The sequence below is a fragment of the Trichomycterus rosablanca genome, chromosome 11, assembly GCF_030014385.1.
Source record: "Trichomycterus rosablanca isolate fTriRos1 chromosome 11, fTriRos1.hap1, whole genome shotgun sequence".
Taxonomy (NCBI): domain Eukaryota; kingdom Metazoa; phylum Chordata; class Actinopteri; order Siluriformes; family Trichomycteridae; genus Trichomycterus; species Trichomycterus rosablanca.
In genome coordinates this window covers 37,171,467-37,190,965 of record NC_085998.1, presented here as the reverse complement: position 1 = coordinate 37,190,965, position 19,499 = coordinate 37,171,467, and the positions used below count along the sequence as shown (strand labels likewise).

Genomic DNA, 19,499 nt, shown 5'->3' with positions numbered 1-19,499 from the left:
TAAGGCAGTTCTGGGAAATAATGGTGGCCACACAAAATATTGACACTTCAGGAACTTTCACTAAGGGGTGTACTCACTTTTGTTGCCGGTGGTTTAGACATTAATGGCTGTATATTGAGTTATTTTGAGGGAAGAATAAATTTACACTGTTATATAAGCTGCACACAGACTACTTTTCATTGTGTCAAAGTGTCATTTTGTCAGTGTTGTCCCATGAAAAGATATACTTAAATATCTGCAGAAATGTGAGGGGTGTACTCACTTTTGTGATACACTGTATATATATTTATGTGTGTGTGTGTGTGCACAGACATCACATTAATATGACATTTACACACACACACATTCTCTCATCACACATTCTCACATATCTCTCACACACATACACTCACATATATGTGTGTGTGTACATATCATATTAATCTGATGTCTCTTTAAATGTAGCATTTTATATATATATATATATATATATATATATATATATATATATATATATATATATATATATATATGTGTGTGTGTGCACATATGGTTAATGTATTACTACACACAGACGTCACATTAATATGACATTTACACACACACACACACACATTCTCTCTCTCTCTCTCTCACACACACACACACACACACACACACACACACACACATATATATATATATATATGTGTGTGTGTGTGTGTGTGTGTGTGTGTGTGTGTGTATACACAAACACAGGACTACTCATTACAACTCAACCCATTCCCAATAATATAAATTTACCTATGTTACCTATGTTACCTATGCCAAGGCAAGTTCCACAAATGGTTTAACACATGTCGTGTTTAGTCCTGACCTTAAACCTGTTTGACACCTTCAGGATGAATGAAAACGTTCTAATCGTTCAACATCAGTGCCTGATCTCACAAGCGCATCACTGAATCCAGCCATGCAGTGTATTTAGTATTCAGCTTCAATTACAGTCTGATGGACATGATTACATAATCAGACGTTGATATGATTTGTAAAGTGTTTCCACTAATGTGTTAATAAGGATTAGCTCTGAAGCTAGGTCAGCTATACCAATGTCTGTAGCATGGCAGGGATTACTGTTACTTATTCCTCAGTATTGTAAATGCATTCACATACACTGGACGATTTTATTAACACATAAAGGCCCTCAGAAAGGTAAGTCAGTGCTAGATGAATGAATAATTAGATAGTAGTTTTATATGTCTAATTGTATATAAATAGTAATAAAAAATTAGAATTCAGCAGGTATAAAGCTTAAAATGTACCAATCCTCCAAAATATAACTTATGGACAACTTACAATACAAAATGTAAGTGCATTTTGTGTTTTTCTGTTTCTTGTTTGTTTGTTTTTTTGCAGAAGAAATGTGTAAATGTTAAAAGACCAAGGACATCCTGATCCTGTTTCTAAAACCTAATTTTCTTGTCTCCTTATTAAACATGTAACCCTTAGCAATGCTGCAGACTAGTTGTTAGATTTGATGAAAGTTGTAGTTTCGTGTGCCATTAGCAACCTCATTTAAACTGTGCACTGTAATTAAGCTCACTAACTAGCAGACTTTGTACACCCCACTTCGCAATTCCTGCTTTTTCTAGCTCTATATCTTGTTTCTGGTATGACCTCACTGGTTCCAGTGCCAAAACCTTCATATTCCCCGACCAGAGAAGCTCTAGTGAAGGCTATTCCCTCAAAAGTCATCTGTCTGCTGGCCTGTGGGGGGAGAGACTGTCGATATGAAGGCCCTGCCTGCTGGAGACCCAGTCAACAAGCCATTAAGGGGCTTTTCTCTAGCTGGTGAGGCTCCAACATGAAACTATTACCAGTTTTAATTTTATACTGATTTAATGTTCAGTTACATTAGCTCCTAAACTAAACCTGTACAAACCAAGAAAATATATATTATTATTGGCACCATTCATGACTATTGCTATACAAAATCCATAAGGGATATTTTGAAACTGGGGAAGCTGTTTTATTCATACATTCATTATTTTTTTGCTTGATCCTGGTCAGGGTCGATTGGCAGCAATCTAAACCACGGTGCAATGAAAGGATACAACCTGAACATGGCGCTGTTTCATTACAACTACAGCTTTTTACTTTACTTTTCTCTTTTGGACCTGATTGTGCTAGTAATATGTCTTTTATTTATAATTATTACCTCATACACACATGGGTTAGATTTTGGTATGTTCTCCATATACGCACTCACTCTCACTCACTGGACCGGGCACCAGTCCATCACAGGGCAAACACACATACACACACACACAAACACACACACGCCCATTCACCTATAGGGCAATTTAGAGTCTCCAATTAACCTGACTGCATGTTTTTGGACTGTGGGAGGAAACCGGAGCTCCCTGAGGAAACCCACGCAGACACAGGGAGAACATGCAAACTCTGCACAGAAAGGACCCAGACCGCTCCACCTGGGGATCGAACCCAGGACCTTCTTGCTGTGAGGTGACAGTGCTACCCACCGAGCCACCGTGCTGCCCTGTTCTCCATATATATATATGAAATGTGTAAGTGTTTCTGTATGGCAGGAATGACAGTGTACATTTACTTTTATTTATTATAAGTTTTCTTGGCGCACCAAGAAGTTTGTCACATGATTTTGTCAAGATACATGTACTGTCTCTTTTATACAGTATACAAATATAGACATTTTTTCTTTAAAATAGTGCTTTAAAAAACTGACTATACCTCCTATACCAAACATCGTTTCTAAATGGTTTTACTGTGTTTATTTTTGTTTGTTTGTTTGTTTTTAAGGGTGACTGATGACATTGTTGCCATGGCACGACCGTCTACCCATCTCATTAAGAGATACAACATGATAGACCAGTTTAAAAAGTGAGTGTTCCCAGTATCTCAGTATGTGTTTAGCTTTTGACTGGAATTGCTATAGAACAAAGTACAAACATACTCAAAAAACAAATGTTCCTTTTGATTAACTTGTTTTAGTATAGTATAGTAAATGACATGGCCTGTGTATGTGTATCTGTGTGTGTGTGTGTGTGTGTGTGTGTACAGGTTAAACATTAAATCCATCATTAACATGCAGCTACCTGGTGAACACACACACTGTGGCCCTGAACTGGATCCTGACAGTGGCTTCACATATTCACCTCAAATATTCATGGAGAACCAGAGTCAGTTTGTCATGCACACATTCACATTCCTTTATCTAATAATAAACAGTATACAAGTATATAAGTGTTGTCTTACATTATCGTTCCCTTGTTTAGTTTACTTCTATAACTTTGGCATGCCTGATTTTGGTGTATCGTCTCTGGAGGGGATGCTGGACGCAGTAAAAGTTTTAGCCTTTTCTGTGCAGGAAGGTAAAGTGGCTGTGCACTGTCACGCTGGACTGGGCAGAACAGGTAAGTTTTAGAGTTAATCATTAGTCTCAAACATGTCTAATCATGCCCTGATGAGTTAAACTAAATATTATCAGTACCAGAAAGAGGAATCTGCTACCAAGATGTTTATTTTTTACTTTGAATATTTACAGATTCTGTTTTCTGTTGTTGATGCCACAACTGACAATAAGCATTATTAAAATAGTTATATTGATGTTATAACCTCTATTAATCTGTATATCTTTTAAGGAGTTCTGATTGCTTGCTACTTGATCTATACACTGAGAATCAGTGCCAGTGAGGCTGTGCACTACGTTCGGATAAAGAGACCCCGTTCCATTCAAACCCGAGCACAGATCGACTTGGTGTTTGACTTCGCGAGGCTCCTGGGCTTCACGTTGGCACAGTTTCCCTGTCAGAGCCTGCGACACGGTACACCTTTCAGCCTCGGTCAGTATCTCCAGCACCAGGCCCTGCTGTTACATGGGAAAGAGGCTCAGCAGCTCATGTACACCCCCAAAATCCTGCATCTTCTGTGCAGCCTTTTAGTGACCCTCTGTCAGGAAGCAGCCGGTTCTCCTGAAGTTCAGGTGGAACTGAAGAGAAAGGCGAGCATTCTGGATCTACAGCGGGTTGTAAGGGCCACGCTGGTGCTGAGACGGTATCTGCCTGTCCTGATAGAGGAGGAAGATTCTTATGAGTCTGTGTCTTCATGCGTTGAGCCTTTTGGATTCCTAGAGCGGAAAAGGAACGTGCTTCTGAACAAGCGCAGTTACAGTGACTCAGATCTGAGCAAAATCTCTTTAAATGAGGTGAGAATCAAACAGAACATTTAATTTTATGAACCCATGTACCCACTGTGGGTACTGTGCGGTTTTGTTTTTTGATGTATAAGAAATGTATGTCACTCATGCCACAGTGATCCATTACGTCCATTTATGTGCTTTAAATTGAGGTACACTTAATCATTCACGACCTCTAAATGAAGATAACAAGTTCGCTGTTAATGTTCCAGTTCATGCCACAGAAGTGTGACTGATGTTTAATTCACAAAACCTTGTTTTTAAAGTCCTTACTTTGTGGACAGCAGCACAGTCATGCTGGAACAGAAAAGGACCTTCCCCAAACTTCCCACACACAGCTTGAAACATACATTTAATTTTATATGATTTGTTTTGGGTGGCACCATGGCTCGGTGGGTAGCACTGTCGCCTCACAGCAAGAAGGCCCTGGGTTTGATCCCCAGGTGGGGCGGTCCGTGTCCTTTCTGTGCAGAGTTTGCATGTTCTCCCCATGTCTGTGTGGGTTTCCTCCGGCCCTCCAGTCCAAAAACTTGCAGTCAGGTTAATTGGAGACTCTGAATTGCCCTATAGGTGAATGGGTGTGTGTGTGTGTGTGTGTCTGCCCTGCGATGGACTGGTGCCCCGTCCAGGGTGTTACTGTGTGCCTTGCGCCCATTGAAAAGCTGGGATAGGCTCCAGCACCCCCTGCAACCCTAAATGGATAAGCGGTTAAGAAAGTGAGTGAGTGATTTGTTTTATACACCTGTTAGCACTGGGTGTTGCTGACATACATGATCTCAATTATTAGCAGACGTGTCCACATACTTTTGACCACACAGTGAATGATTTTTAATAGAAAACGTTTGGCTTGTTAATTTGGACTTTACTTTGATGATTATACCTTTTTGTTTTTTCGCAGGGCACTGAGTTCATACACAGCTTTGGATTATTTAAGGAAGGCGACAAACTCAGCAATGGGATTATACATTATTTAAAAGATGAGAAATCAATTAATTCTGCGATCAATGCCACGGTGAATACGAGTGATTGTGTGGCACACAAATGCCCCCCTGTTTCTCCATCAAATTCTCACATATCTAAGAGCAACTCTGGCAAGAAAGCAAACAGATTGATGAACAAATTCCAGCCGTTTCCACCATTCAGCTCCAATACAGAGGTAAGCTTACGCTTATATTCACTAGCACTCTACTTTCCAAAATAAACACTATTAGCACTCTAGCATTAAAATAAACTTTATAGCTGTTGTATGCTGTCAAAACTGATTAGAATCGTTGATGTCAGATAATGTACCAGTGCTACATACCAATATTCATAACTGTCATAACAGTGCTTATAATGTGTGATGATTAAACAGCTTCCATATGCTAACAATCTGTCATGACAATTGCTGATACTGATGACCTAACGCTCTTATATTATCTGTTATTATTATTATTATTATTATTACTATTATGACAACAATGATTTATGAGTGTTGAAGTAAATTATTACCTTAATACTTGATCCTCAGCTATACAGTATATTATTGTATTATTCTAGTATATACAGTGTATCACAAAAGTGAGTACACCCCTCACATTTCTGCAGATATTTAAGTATATCTTTTCATGGGACAACACTGACAAAATGACACTTTGACACAATGAAAAGTAGTCTGTGTGCAGCTTATATAACAGTGTAAATTTATTCTTCCCTCAAAATAACTCAATATACAGCCATTAATGTCTAAACCACTGGCAACAAAAGTGAGTACACCCCTTAGTGAAAGTTCCTGAAGTGTCAATATTTTGTGTGGCCACCATTATTTCCCAGAACTGCCTTAACTCTCCTGGGCATGGAGTTTACCAGAGCTTCACAGGTTGCCACTGGAATGCTTTTCCACTCCTCCATGACGACATCACGGAGCTGGCGGATATTCGAGACTTTGCGCTCCTCCACCTTCCGCTTGAGGATGCCCCAAAGATGTTCTATTGGGTTTAGGTCTGGAGACATGCTTGGCCAGTCCATCACCTTTACCCTCAGCCTCTTCAATAAAGCAGTGGTCGTCTTAGAGGTGTGTTTGGGGTCATTATCATGCTGGAACACTGCCCTGCGACCCAGTTTCCGGAGGGAGGGGATCATGCTCTGCTTCAGTATTTCACAGTACATATTGGAGTTCATGTGTCCCTCAATGAAATGTAACTCCCCAACACCTGCTGCACTCATGCAGCCCCAGACCATGGCATTCCCACCACCATGCTTGACTGTAGGCATGACACACTTATCTTTGTACTCCTCACCTGATTGCCGCCACACATGCTTGAGACCATCTGAACCAAACAAATTAATCTTGGTCTCATCAGACCATAGGACATGGTTCCAGTAATCCATGTCCTTTGTTGACATGTCTTCAGCAAACTGTTTGCGGGCTTTCTTGTGTAGAGACTTCAGAAGAGGCTTCCTTCTGGGGTGACAGCCATGCAGACCAATTTGATGTAGTGTGCGGCGTATGGTCTGAGCACTGACAGGCTGACCCCCCACCTTTTCAATCTCTGCAGCAATGCTGACAGCACTCCTGCGCCTATCTTTCAAAGACAGCAGTTGGATGTGACGCTAAGCACGTGCACTCAGCTTCTTTGGACGACCAACGCGAGGTCTGTTCTGAGTGGACCCTGCTCTTTTAAAACGCTGGATGATCTTGGCCACTGTGCTGCAGCTTAGTTTCAGGGTGTTGGCAATCTTCTTGTAGCCTTGGCCATCTTCATGTAGCGCAACAATTCGTCTTTTAAGATCCTCAGAGAGTTCTTTGCCATGAGGTGCCATGTTGGAACTTTCAGTGACCAGTATGAGAGAGTGTGAGAGCTGTACTACTAAATTGAACACACCTGCTCCATATGCACACCTGAGACCTAGTAACACTAACAAATCACATGACATTTTGGAGGGAAAATGACAAGCAGTGCTCAATTTGGACATTTAGGGGTGTAGTCTCTTAGGGGTGTACTCACTTTTGTTGCCGGTGGTTTAGACATTAATGGCTGTATATTGAGTTATTTTGAGGGAAGAATAAATTTACACTGTTATATAAGCTGCACACAGACTACTTTTCATTGTGTCAAAGTGTCATTTTGTCAGTGTTGTCCCATGAAAAGATATACTTAAATATCTGCAGAAATGTGAGGGGTGTACTCACTTTTGTGATACACTGTATGTTCAATTAATTTGGACTATACTGTAGCACACCAAATTAAGGACACTTACTGCATTTGATGTAAGCTTGCAAACACTGCAAAAAAAATTCATTTATATACAGTATATATATATATATATATATATATATATATATATATATACAGTGTATCACAAAAGTGAGTACACCCCTCACATTTCTGCAGATATTTAAGTATATCTTTTCATGGGACAACACTTACAAAATGACACTTTGACACAATGAAAAGTACTCTGTGTGCAGCTTATATAACAGTGTAAATTTATTCTTCCCTCAAAATAACTCAATATACAGCCATTAATGTCTAAACCACCGGCAACAAAAGTGAGTACACCCCTAAGAGACTACACCCCTAAATGTCCAAATTGAGCACTGCTTGTCATTTTCCCTCCAAAATGTCATGTGATTTGTTAGTGTTACTAGGTCTCAGGTGTGCATAGGGAGCAGGTGTGTTCAATTTAGTAGTACAGCTCTCACACTCTCTCATACTGGTCACTGAAAGTTCCAACATGGCACCTCATGGCAAAGAACTCTCTAAGGATCTTAAAAGACGAATTGTTGCGCTACATGAAGATGGCCAAGGCTACAAGAAGATTGCCAACACCCTAAAACTGAACTGCAGCACAGTGGCCAAGATCATCCAGCGTTTTAAAAGAGCAGGGTCCACTCAGAACAGACCTCGCATTGGTCGTCCAAAGAAGCTGAGTGCACGTGCTCAGCGTCACATCCAACTGCTGTCTTTGAAAGATAGGCGCAGGAGTGCTGTCAGCATTGCTGCAGAGATTGACAAGGTAGGGGGTCAGCCTGTCAGTGCTCAGACCATACGCCGCACACTACATCAAATTGGTCTGCATGGCTGTCACCCCAGAAGGAAGCCTCTTCTGAAGTCTCTACACAAGAAAGCCCGCAAACAGTTGCTGAAGACATGTCAACAAAGGACATGGATTACTGGAACCATGTCCTATGGTCTGATGAGACCAAGATTAATTTGTTTGGTTCAGATGGTCTCAAGCATGTGTGGCGGCAATCAGGTGAGGAGTACAAAGATAAGTGTGTCATGCCTACAGTCAAGCATGGTGGTGGGAATGCCATGGTCTGGGGCTGCATGAGTGCAGCAGGTGTTGGGGAGTTACATTTCATTGAGGGACACATGAACTCCAATATGTACTGTGAAATACTGAAGCAGAGCATGATCCCCTCCCTCTGGAAACTGGGTCGCAGGGCAGTGTTCCAGCATGATAATGACCCCAAACACACCTCTAACACGACCACTGCTTTATTGAAGAGGCTGAGGGTAAAGGTGATGGACTGGCCAAGCATGTCTCCAGACCTAAACCCAATAGAACATCTTTGGGGCATCCTCAAGCGGAAGGTGGAGGAGCGCAAAGTCTCGAATATCCGCCAGCTCCGTGATGTCGTCATGGAGGAGTGGAAAAGCATTCCAGTGGCAACCTGTGAAGCTCTGGTAAACTCCATGCCCAGGAGAGTTAAGGCAGTTCTGGGAAATAATGGTGGCCACACAAAATATTGACACTTCAGGAACTTTCACTAAGGGGTGTACTCACTTTTGTTGCCGGTGGTTTAGACATTAATGGCTGTATATTGAGTTATTTTGAGGGAAGAATAAATTTACACTGTTATATAAGCTGCACACAGACTACTTTTCATTGTGTCAAAGTGTCATTTTGTAAGTGTTGTCCCATGAAAAGATATACTTAAATATCTGCAGAAATGTGAGGGGTGTACTCACTTTTGTGATACACTGTATATATATATAGACTGAGAGATGCTTGTAGTCTGGATTTAGCTCCATCTGATTTCCACCTTTTTGGACGCTCAAAGAAGCTTTAAGGGAAAGAAGATTTTCATGTGATGATGATGTGAAAGCAGCGCTGCATCAGTGGCTATACGCTCAACCAAAAACATTTTTTCTGATGCCATTAAAAAGTTGGTATGACGCTGGGAAAATTGCATCGGAAAGCGACAATGTAGAAAAGTATGGAAGATGGAATTCGTTTTCAAAATTCTAAATAAATAGAGTTAAAAAATAATGAGGACACTTTTTGAAGAACCCTTGCATTTATGCTGAATATACGTTTGCTTTCAAATATATTCATTTATAAATAACATTCATTTTTTTCCCTACAAAGCTTTGTAAAAACCACAGAACTTGTAAATTATCAATAGCATCAAGAGCAGTTGCCAACACAATGGCACAACAAGAACCTCCCGGAGACAAAATCCTTCAGAGAGCAGCATTATTACAGGTCAGCCTCCTTCACTGAAACTACTTTTCACTGTCACATGATTTATAGTAAATGTAAAGCTCTGAATGTTGAATTAAATTTTATATATTGTTAACATAGCAGTCATATTTCGTTGTTAAAACTAAAATTTAAGTTAAAAGCTGATATTGATGAACAGTATTTGGAAATACGTATGTGATATGTACAGTGTATCACAAAAGTGAGTACACCCCTCACATTTCTGCAAATATTTCAATATATCTTTTCATGGGACAACACTATAGACATGAAAATTGGATATAACTTAGAGTAGTCAGTGTACAACTTGTATAGCAGTTTAGATTTACTGTCTTTTGAAAATAACTCAACACACAGCCATTAATGTCTAAATGGCTGGCAACATAAGTGAGTACACCCCACAGTGAACATGTCCAAATTGTGCCCAAAGTGTCAATATTTTGTGTGACCACCATTATTATCCAGCACTGCCTTAACCCTCCTGGGCATGGAATTCACCAGAGCTGCACAGGTTGCTACTGGAATCCTCTTCCACTCCTCCATGATGACATCACGGAGCTGGTGGATGTTAGACACCTTGAACTCCTCCACCTTCCACTTGAGGATGCGCCACAGGTGCTCAATTGGGTTTAGTCCATCACCTTTACCTTCAGCTTCCTCAGCAAGGCAGTTGTCATCTTCGAGGTTGTGTTTGGGGTCGTTATCCGGTTGGAAAACTGCCATGAGGCCCAGTTTTCGAAGGGAGGGGATCATGCTCTGTTTCAGAATGTCACAGTACATGTTGGAATTCATGTTTCCCTCAATGAACTGCAGCTCCCCAGTGCCAGCAACACTCATGCAGCCCCAGACCATGATGCTACCACCACCATGCTTGACTGTAGGCAAGATACAGTTGTCTTGGTACTTCTCACCAGGGCGCCGCCACACATGCTGGACACCATCTGAGCCAAACAAGTTTATCTTGGTCTCGTCAGACCACAGGGCATTCCAGTAATCCATGTTCTTGGACTGCTTGTCTTCAGCAAACTGTTTGCTGGCTTTCTTGTGCGTCAGCTTCCTTCTGGGATGACGACCATTCAGACCGAGTTGATGCAGTGTGCGGCGTATGGTCTGAGCACTGACAGGCTGACCTCCCACGTCTTCAACCTCTGCAGCAATGCTGGCAGCACTCATGTGTCTATTTTTTAAAGCCAACCTCTGGATATGACGCCGAACACGTGGACTCAACTTCTTTGGTCGACCCTGGCGAAGCCTGTTCCGAGTGGAACCTGTCCTGGAAAACCGCTGTATGACCTTGGCCACCATGCTGTAGCTCAGTTTCAGGGTGTTAGCAATCTTCTTATAGCCCAGGCCATCTTTGTGGAGAGCAACAATTCTATTTCTCACATCCTCAGAGAGTTCTATGCCATGAGGTGCCATGTTGAATATCCAGTGGCCAGTATGAGAGAATTGTACCCAAAACACCAAATTTAACAGCCCTGCTCCCCATTTACACCTGGGACCTTGAAACATGACACCAGGGAGGGACAACGACACATTTGGGCACAATTTGGACATGTTCACTGTGGGGTGTACTCACTTATGTTGCCAGCTATTTAGACATTAATGGCTGTGTGTTGAGTTATTTTCAGAAGACAGTAAATCTACACTGCTATACAAGTTGTACACTGACTACTCTAAGTTATATCCAAGTTTCATGTCTATAGTGTTGTCCCATAAAAAGATATAATGAAATATTTGCAGAAATGTGAGGGGTGTACTCACTTTTGTGATACACTGTATGTACGTATGTAATCCTAGAAGGAACTGAACGTAAGTGCGTATGGATGGGCCACACTAGCCAAGGAGACGGATCCAAAAGTTCTTAGTGCTCTAATGTGGGACTGGCTAGAGAAACTAAAGGTATCAACTCAACCTCACTGATACACAAACAGTACCAACTCTGTATCATCTAAAATGTTTAAAATAATTAAAGCAATACTTTAGCAATAGCATTTTCCAACAATTCACATAGAACACAATCATTCCGACATGCTACCATGTACTATCTGTTTTCATACCTGTACTGTATCTATTAACAGGAACCTTTACTCAGCGCAGGTGACATTAACAATCTAATAAACATACCTGGACAAAATCCTCTTATAATGCTGAATAAGGTAAGAGTCTGGTCCTTCCCCCAAACACATATATTTAACACATTTTCTTTTCTCAAAGGGGCAGCAGGGTGGCACGGTGGGTATGAGCCTTATGGACCTGGGTTTGACTTGTTTGTTTTATCCATGAGAGTTTCCCTCAGGTACAGGTTTCTCCCAACTACCAAAATTCAGAAGGTGGACTGGCTGCCTACGCCTAGGTGTAGATTTCAACCAGCATTAAGTGGTTACTGAAAATGACTGAATAAATAAACAAATTTTTTATCATTCAGTGGTCAAATGTATTTAGAAATGTAAACGTGAACAGTACAAATAATGTAAACATGATAACTTTAATTGCTGTTTCTATTTCTGTGTGCTCATGTGTTTACCTGTTTGTTTTTATTAGTCTCAGCGTTGCACACTGTGTTGCCTGCTGGATTGCATTGCTCGAGTGACGGCTCAGTGCCCACAGTTTACAAATGCCATCCTGCTACGACTTATACAGGCACTGACCAAGGTACAAATCACTGCGCTTTTAAATATTAATGGTTTGCGATGATATCTGGGTGGCACAGTGGCTAAGTGGGTAGCACTGTCACCTCACAGCAAGAAGGTCCTGGGTTTGATCCCCATGTGGGGCGGTCCGGGTCCTTTCTGTGTGGAGTTTGCATGTTCTCCCCGTGTCTGCGTGGGTTTACTCCGCGTGCTCCGGTTTCCTCTCACAGTCCAGAGAGGTGCAAGTGAAGTGAATTGGAGATACAAAATTGTCCAAGACTGTGTTTGATATAAACTTGAACGTGAACTGATGAACCTTGTGTAATGAGTAACTACCATTTCTGTCATGAATCTAACCAAAGAGTGTAAAACATGATGTTAAAATCCTAATAAACAAACAAACAATGATATCTTTTTTATTCTCACCCCAGAGAGTGTCAATCAGACAGGACGAGGCGTGTCCACAGTCTGGTTCTTTAGAGTTACACACAGAATTAAAGCCGGTCATCCCAAAAGAGACAATGTGCATGGATTTTAAACATCATTGTTCTCATAGGGGTGGCATGGTGGGGCATCTTAAGATTAAGTGTAGCATGCACAGCTCCAGGGACCTGGGAATCTGGGTTCAATCCCCGTCCCTGGTAGTGCAATATAATGCAAACACATGACGTGGAATGAGCCTCATGTCATTGAGTACTGGTGTTTTTCTGTAACTGAATAATAGGAATACATGCTTCTTAAAAACAACTTTGAGTTTGTTAACGGTTAAGTTTTTTCATGTGTTTTGGAGGGTTTCTAAAAAAATAGAAAATAGATGGGTTAAAAAAAAAAAACACACCAATCAAGTGTAAGCAGCAAATTATTCCATTAATTTATTTGTGTTTGTATTAGTACGTGTACCCCATTTGTATTTGTGTTTTTCATATCATGTATAATGTAAAGGATTTTGCATGTGTTTATTCAGTGATATGCATGTTGTACATTATATTTTAAACACTACTTCTTTCACGGCTTGTTGTTCTGTTTTAGTGCTCTACAGAGATGGCAAACCATGTCGCCCTACTGAAGATGTTTGAAGCTAAAATAAAAGATCTGCGACGTCTCTCACAATTCCGCTTAGTCACAGGGGTACCGGTTACCAACAAAACCTCTTTTGGAGCTCAAATCAAATAAAGAAAATAATAAAACACTATTTAAAAAACAATGTGTGCCTTGAGATTTTGTGAATTTACTTTTGGTTTTTCATTCCATTGCATTTACTGTCTAGTTATGTTTAGATTTTACATTTACATTTTCGACATTTAGCAGACGCTTTTTATCCAAAGCGACTTACAGTACTGTGACAGTATATTGTCTAAGCGATTGAGGGTTAAGGGCCTGGCTCAAGGGCCCAACAGTGACAACCTGGCAGTGGTGGGGCTTGAACCGGCGACCCTCTGATTACTAGTCCTGCACCTTAACCACTAGGCTGCAGCTTGCCTAGTGTTGTTACCTAGTGTAATGTTGACACCTGCACCAAAGATTCTGATCCTGATTATTATAATAAAACTGTGCTTGGAAAATAAATTGAGGTCCAGTGTGAGATTTAAGCTCATTCACTACAGTACTTCAGGTAATGATCTGTAAAGCTTTTCACTCTTTCTGCTCACTGGACTGACTTTATATGCTATAAGATTCTATAAACATCATGTTGTAGCTTTAATTCATGATTAGGTCCTATCACAATTAAGTTTCTTTTAGCAGAGGTGTAATTATTGACCTGATGCTGCATGGGTAGAGTGTTGGTATTCATAATGGGCATGTCAGGTCCAAATCTGTCACTATGGTGATGTTGTCGTAGAGACTGAGAAGTAAACAAGTAAAGAATTAAAGCTGTTTATCAGATCTGCTCAGTTCAGGCTCTTCTCTCCTGCCAGATCCAGGTAAAATGTTTATTTTATTTAAAGATTTACATACATCTTCACTTTAAATACTTCTTCTGTATAGAAAAATCAGTTTGAAATATTATAACATGTTTATTAAAAGTTACAATAATTTTACTGGGATGCACTATGAGTTTACTACTCTGCATTTTTAGTTAATACATATTTGATTATATTACATATATTTGACATATATTATATGATTTAACTGTGGTACTGCATGGACGAAATGGTAAATATAGACTAAACAACACAAGCATTTTAAGTTTAATGTTTTTTTAAATACTGTATTTATTACATTAATAAACTTAAAATGACAGAAGTTTTACTATAGTCATATAGCATAACTATCTTCATCATATATCTATATTATGGTATACCGTTCTGACTTGCATATGGTATTTAAAATTTACAATGTTTACTCGTGTACAAAAACAAGCAATACTGAAGTAGTTATCTGTTTATATATGTTTTATATAATAATTAAAAATATTTACATTTTTTAAAATGCTTTTATTACTGTGATATGACACTGTGAAATGATGTGATACTGTGACTGCCAATGTAAACTGTAAACAAGTTTAAAAAATGCTTAAATAGTTTTTTTTTTGTAGATATAATTACATTCTCTATACTATAATCCAAGGATTTAATTACTAAATCAAGAAATACACTCAACTGTTTCATTAAGATTCTTAATCTTCATGCACTGGTGTAAAACGGGTTTAGTGTATTAAATAATTAACTGTGAATATTATTATTTAAAAATAAACAAGCCTTTTTAGCCTATTAATTAAAGTAGAATTAAAACAAATTTACAATTTAATGTAAATCTTAATGACTTACATTTGTGAAAAGTACTACAACACAAGAAAAAGTACATTTTGGAAGATACACAACAGGCTACAGCAGATTTGAGCATCCTAAATAAAGGTAAACATCTTAATTTAGCTTGTCTACTGTCTACATTGACAGTATACACTAAGAGGAAACCAGACTCATTGATTCCAGAAGACATGAAAGCTATGGTGTCTGATACAGACCAAACCAAAGTTACTGTGGTTCTAAATGCAGAACATTTTAAAACTGGTGATGAGTTGAATGTGTCACAACACACAGTACATCAAATCTATTTGTGTGAGGGGCTGCATGGTCACAAAGCAGTCAAAGTGCCCGTGCTACGTCCTGTATACTGTTGTAAGCATCTACAATGGTACCGCAGGAGGGCTGACTGGTCTAACAAATCCAGTCAGAAAGCAAAATGTAGCATTTACTGTCGAACAAAACTGAAGGACCTGCTGGTATGTCCTGGTACCAGATACCGCAGGTTTACCATCAGATGCCTTGTGGAGGCATCTTGTGGAGGTATGGTGGTGGCCCTAATGTTTTGGCAATATATACAAAAGAACTGATGCATTTTTTTAAAGCAGGTATGGTGAGTTCTGACGTGTGGGTTGGCACCTGGAGGCCTCACATGCCGAGAGGTCCTATTGCAGCCACGTATAGAGGTCCAGGACCCAAATATGGACTGCCAGGTGCTACAGGTAAGGTAGATGACAGTGAGGTCCTTTGTTTTGTTTAGTCACAAAACTATGCTGTGCATATGTTTATGTTTATTGCTTTTATTCAGGTCTCAATGATCACGACCCTCGTAAATGTAAAGCTCCTGCGTTCAGCTTTGGCACAAGACATCGGGATTTAAACTCAGGTTGCTCACCAGGGCCCGGTTACCTCATACCCTCCAATATCACCAGAGCTGGGCGTGATGGCACTCCTGCCTACTCGCTATACAGTCGTCCTAAAGAACTACAGCCCTTTCCGACACCTGGACCAGGTTGGAATTCACCCACATACAGAAATCCACGCTCAGAAATTCATACTGCATCATGTGGCTTATAAAAAACTTATTTTATTTTATGTTTGCAGGTCGTTACCGCCCTGAGAAAGCAGGAAAGACCACCTTTATATCCGCCCCTGCATACTCACTGTCTGCTAGAACCAAACTCTTCCGTAATGACCAAACACCAGGTAAAACTACCTGTCAGAATAAGGCAACATGGGCTAAATTAAAAACCTCGCATTCACTGATTTTGTTTTCCATCCAGGACCGGCTGCGTACGCTCTTCCCCCGGTGCTGGGGCCCTACACCGTGGATAAAAGATCCGCCCCAAACTACTCCCTCAGTGGTCGCAGCACAAGAGGCAGCTTCCACGAGGACCTGCAGAAGGTGAGAATAAATGAATTGTGGACTAGTAATCCAAAGGTTGCTGGTTCAAGCCCCACCACTGCCAGGTTGCCACTGTTGGGCTCTTGAGCAAGGCCCTTAATCCTCAATTGCTTAAATGTGTTTATTCAGACTCCAGGTCCAGGAACTTACAGAGTCGTGGACACTCGATTGTACAGAAGCAAATCCCCTGAATACAGCATCATTGGTCGCAACACCATGCCTGGTGACACCACCAAGAAACCAGGACCTGGAAGTCATTATCCAGAGCAGGTGAATTACACGCACACACACACACACACACACACACACACACACACACTTTTCACACTTGCTATTAATGAATTTGTATTTCTATAGGTGACCTTCACAAGATCTAAAGCTCCCAGCTTCTCCTTTGGTGTTCGTCACTCTGAGTTTACTGCCCCACTGATTGTTGGTGTCGCTGATTAATCATCATTGTTTATTAAAGAGTTCTGTTAAGCAAGAAAGACTATTACTGAATAATTCTGTGTTATTTAAATGATTATACTTTGGGGATAATAATTGTAATATACTAATTGGGTACTACACACATGCTACTAGGTCTAGTCGACTCAATTGAGATACCACAAATATCGTCTTGGATTGCTTAACAAACAGTAATATAATATGGTTCATTAAGTTAAAAAAATAAAATAAAAATAATAATAATATATAATATGAAAAAATATCTATAAGATAATATAAGCAACTTTAAAGCAGCTTTCAAGAATATAGACATATAAAGAGTGTTTATACACTCACTCACTTTCTTAACCGCTTATCCAATTAGGGTCGTTAGGGGGTGCTGGAGCCTATCCCAGCTTTTTTAATGGGCGCAAGGCACACAGGAACACCCTGGACGGGGCGCCAGTCCATCGCAGGACAGACAGACAGACAGACACACACACACACCCATTCACCTATAGGGCAATTCAGTGTCTCCAATTAACCTGACTGCATGTATTTTTTTGGACTGTGGGAGGAAACGGGAGCTCCCGGAAACCCATGCAGACACAGGGAGAACATGCAAACTCCACACAGAAAGGACCCGGACACACACTGTTATTACACACACTGTTTAAAGTAAATGTGATGTAACAGGGTGGTAAACTTGGCCCGTTCCAACTTTTTTTTTAATGTATTGCAGCTATACAATTTAGAATTAGTGTATATAAACAGAAACAATTATCTGGAATATGAAGTAATTCAATCTTTTTTATCATAAGGAAATAAGTCCCAAGTTTTCTGGAATTGGGTTTGTATATCAATTCCTTTACTTTATGAATGTTACAACAGCTTGCATTAGGGTTAGGGTTTAGGGTTAGGGTTAGTCAATCCTATGAGTGTGTATTAACCTTTATTTACAGCTGGAATGTTTGTGTAAAGTCAATATTGTTTTAATCCTTTACAACATGAATAAAAATAGAAGTTGTACAACCAGAAACTTCATTATCAACAAAGTTACAGAGTAGATGGATGTGGAAGCCTGCATATAACACGGTATGTGTGAAATGTGTGCAGGGAACATATTTTGAGAAAAGAACACTGAGATGAATTGTCAAGATAACTTGATTAAGCAATTTGTAGCTTTATAATGAACTGCCTGAACTTTAGCCTAGAAGCTGGCTGAACTTTGACCCAAATTAAAAGTATATAACGCTGGATAATGGATATTACAATATAATAATATTATAATATTATAATACACGATGTAATACATTTGTTCTTCACTGGATTTTTTTATTTGGTTATATAAACATCAGGTATGTGAACCAGAATGATCAGCTTTGCAGCCAATAAAAAAAATCGTGGTTATCTACATCTGGTACAATGTGATAAGAATATGACAGTAGTAAATAGAGAGCAGGGATTCTAACACATTTTAGGGATTTATATTTTGCTGTTACCCCAAAATCATTTTCACTTCACCTGGACCAGGCTGGAATTTACCAACATACAGAAATCCACACTCAAATCCATATGACATACGATTAAGCACTTTCTAGCATTATAACAAACTGCCTGAACTTTGACCCAAATTAAAAGTACATAACCCTGGATAATGGATGTAATACATTTATTCTTTGCTGTATTTTGTTATTTGTATTTGGTTCTATAAAAATCAGGTATAGAGACCAAAATGATCTAAATAGAATATGACATTAGCAAATAGAGAAAATTTCAGCACATTTTAGAGATTTATATTTTGCTGTTACCACGGGATCATTTTCACTTCACCTGGACCAGGTTGGAACCCATGTACAGAAATCCACACTCAAATTCATACAACATAATGTGGCTTATAAAAAAAACCCTTTTTTAAATGTCTGCAGGGCGCTACCACTTTTACACCACCTTTATATCTGCCCCTGCAACTCTTCTGTAATGACCAAACACCAGGTAAAACTACCTGTCAGAATAAGGCAACATTTACTAAAATTAAAATAATAATAAAAAAAACATATTCTGAGACAGGAACAGTGAGATTAACTGTCGAGATAACTTGATTAAGCACTTTCTGGCATTATAACGAACTGCCTGAACTTTGGCCCAGAAGCTGCCTGAACTTTGACCGAAATTAAAAGTACATATCCCTGGATAATGGATGTAATACATTTATTCCTTACTGTATTTTGTTATTTGTATTTGGTTCTATAAATATCAGGTACACACCCATTCGCCTATAGGGCAATTCGGTGTCTTCAATTAACCTGACTGCATGTTTTTGGACTGTGGGAGGAAACCGGAGCTCCCAAAGGAAACCCACACAGACACGGGGAGAACATGCAAACTCCACACAGAAAGGACCCGGAATGCCCCGCCTGGGGATCGAACCTGTGAGGCAAAAGTGCTACCCACCGAGCCACCGTGCCGCCCCACAGAATGTCTTCTGATATTTAAAGGATTTCTCCATGAACAAAAGTAAACTGTGTTTGTTAATAATTTTAGTTGATGTATTAAATACAGCACAAATAGAACTCTGACTGTCTGGCAGAAGACACAACTTTTTAAAATCCATTAGGCTGGTTTCATTT

The 19,499-nt window shown here is 39.8% G+C and overlaps 2 protein-coding genes across 3 annotated transcripts; both read left to right on the top strand.

Moving 5' to 3' along the window:
* Positions 1-1,627: 1,627 nt before the first annotated feature.
* zgc:77752 (uncharacterized protein LOC393862 homolog) lies at positions 1,628-13,476 on the top strand. Its single transcript, XM_063004359.1, has 11 exons — positions 1,628-1,806; positions 2,794-2,874; positions 3,055-3,173; positions 3,270-3,407; positions 3,636-4,198; positions 5,088-5,345; positions 9,548-9,664; positions 11,462-11,563; positions 11,743-11,820; positions 12,206-12,316; positions 13,324-13,476. Exons 1-11 carry the CDS (start codon positions 1,628-1,630, stop codon positions 13,465-13,467), a joined length of 1,890 nt encoding a protein of 629 aa, XP_062860429.1. The 3' UTR covers positions 13,468-13,476.
* Positions 13,477-14,127: 651 nt separating this feature from the next.
* Positions 14,128-16,931, top strand: cimap1b (ciliary microtubule associated protein 1B). Of its 2 annotated transcripts, none has more exons than XM_063004868.1 (7): positions 14,128-14,216; positions 15,647-15,760; positions 15,847-16,050; positions 16,143-16,244; positions 16,322-16,443; positions 16,573-16,713; positions 16,801-16,931. In XM_063004868.1, the coding sequence occupies exons 2-7, from the start codon at positions 15,649-15,651 to the stop codon at positions 16,891-16,893; spliced, it is 774 nt and encodes a 257-aa protein (XP_062860938.1). In that variant the 5' UTR covers positions 14,128-14,216; positions 15,647-15,648; the 3' UTR covers positions 16,894-16,931. The 2 variants fall into 2 exon arrangements, with proteins under 2 accessions (XP_062860938.1, XP_062860939.1); XM_063004869.1 differs by having other exon boundaries at positions 14,155-14,216; positions 15,644-15,760.
* Positions 16,932-19,499: the final 2,568 nt, after the last annotated feature.

Excerpts from the sequence above, each read along its gene's own strand:
- zgc:77752 (XM_063004359.1), top strand. The coding sequence starts at position 1,628 with ATGACCTCACTGGTTCCAGTGCCAAAACCTTCATATTCCCCGACCAGA. Across the intron at positions 1,807-2,793 it reads AAGGGGCTTTTCTCTAGCTG|GGTGACTGATGACATTGTTG; the intron begins GTGAGGCTCCAA and ends TTTGTTTTTAAG. Across the intron at positions 5,346-9,547 it reads CATTCAGCTCCAATACAGAG|CTTTGTAAAAACCACAGAAC; the intron begins GTAAGCTTACGC and ends TTCCCTACAAAG.
- cimap1b (XM_063004868.1), top strand. The coding sequence starts at position 15,649 with ATGGTGAGTTCTGACGTGTGGGTTGGCACCTGGAGGCCTCACATGCCG. Across the intron at positions 16,245-16,321 it reads CCGTAATGACCAAACACCAG|GACCGGCTGCGTACGCTCTT; the intron begins GTAAAACTACCT and ends TTTTCCATCCAG. Across the intron at positions 16,714-16,800 it reads GAAGTCATTATCCAGAGCAG|GTGACCTTCACAAGATCTAA; the intron begins GTGAATTACACG and ends GTATTTCTATAG.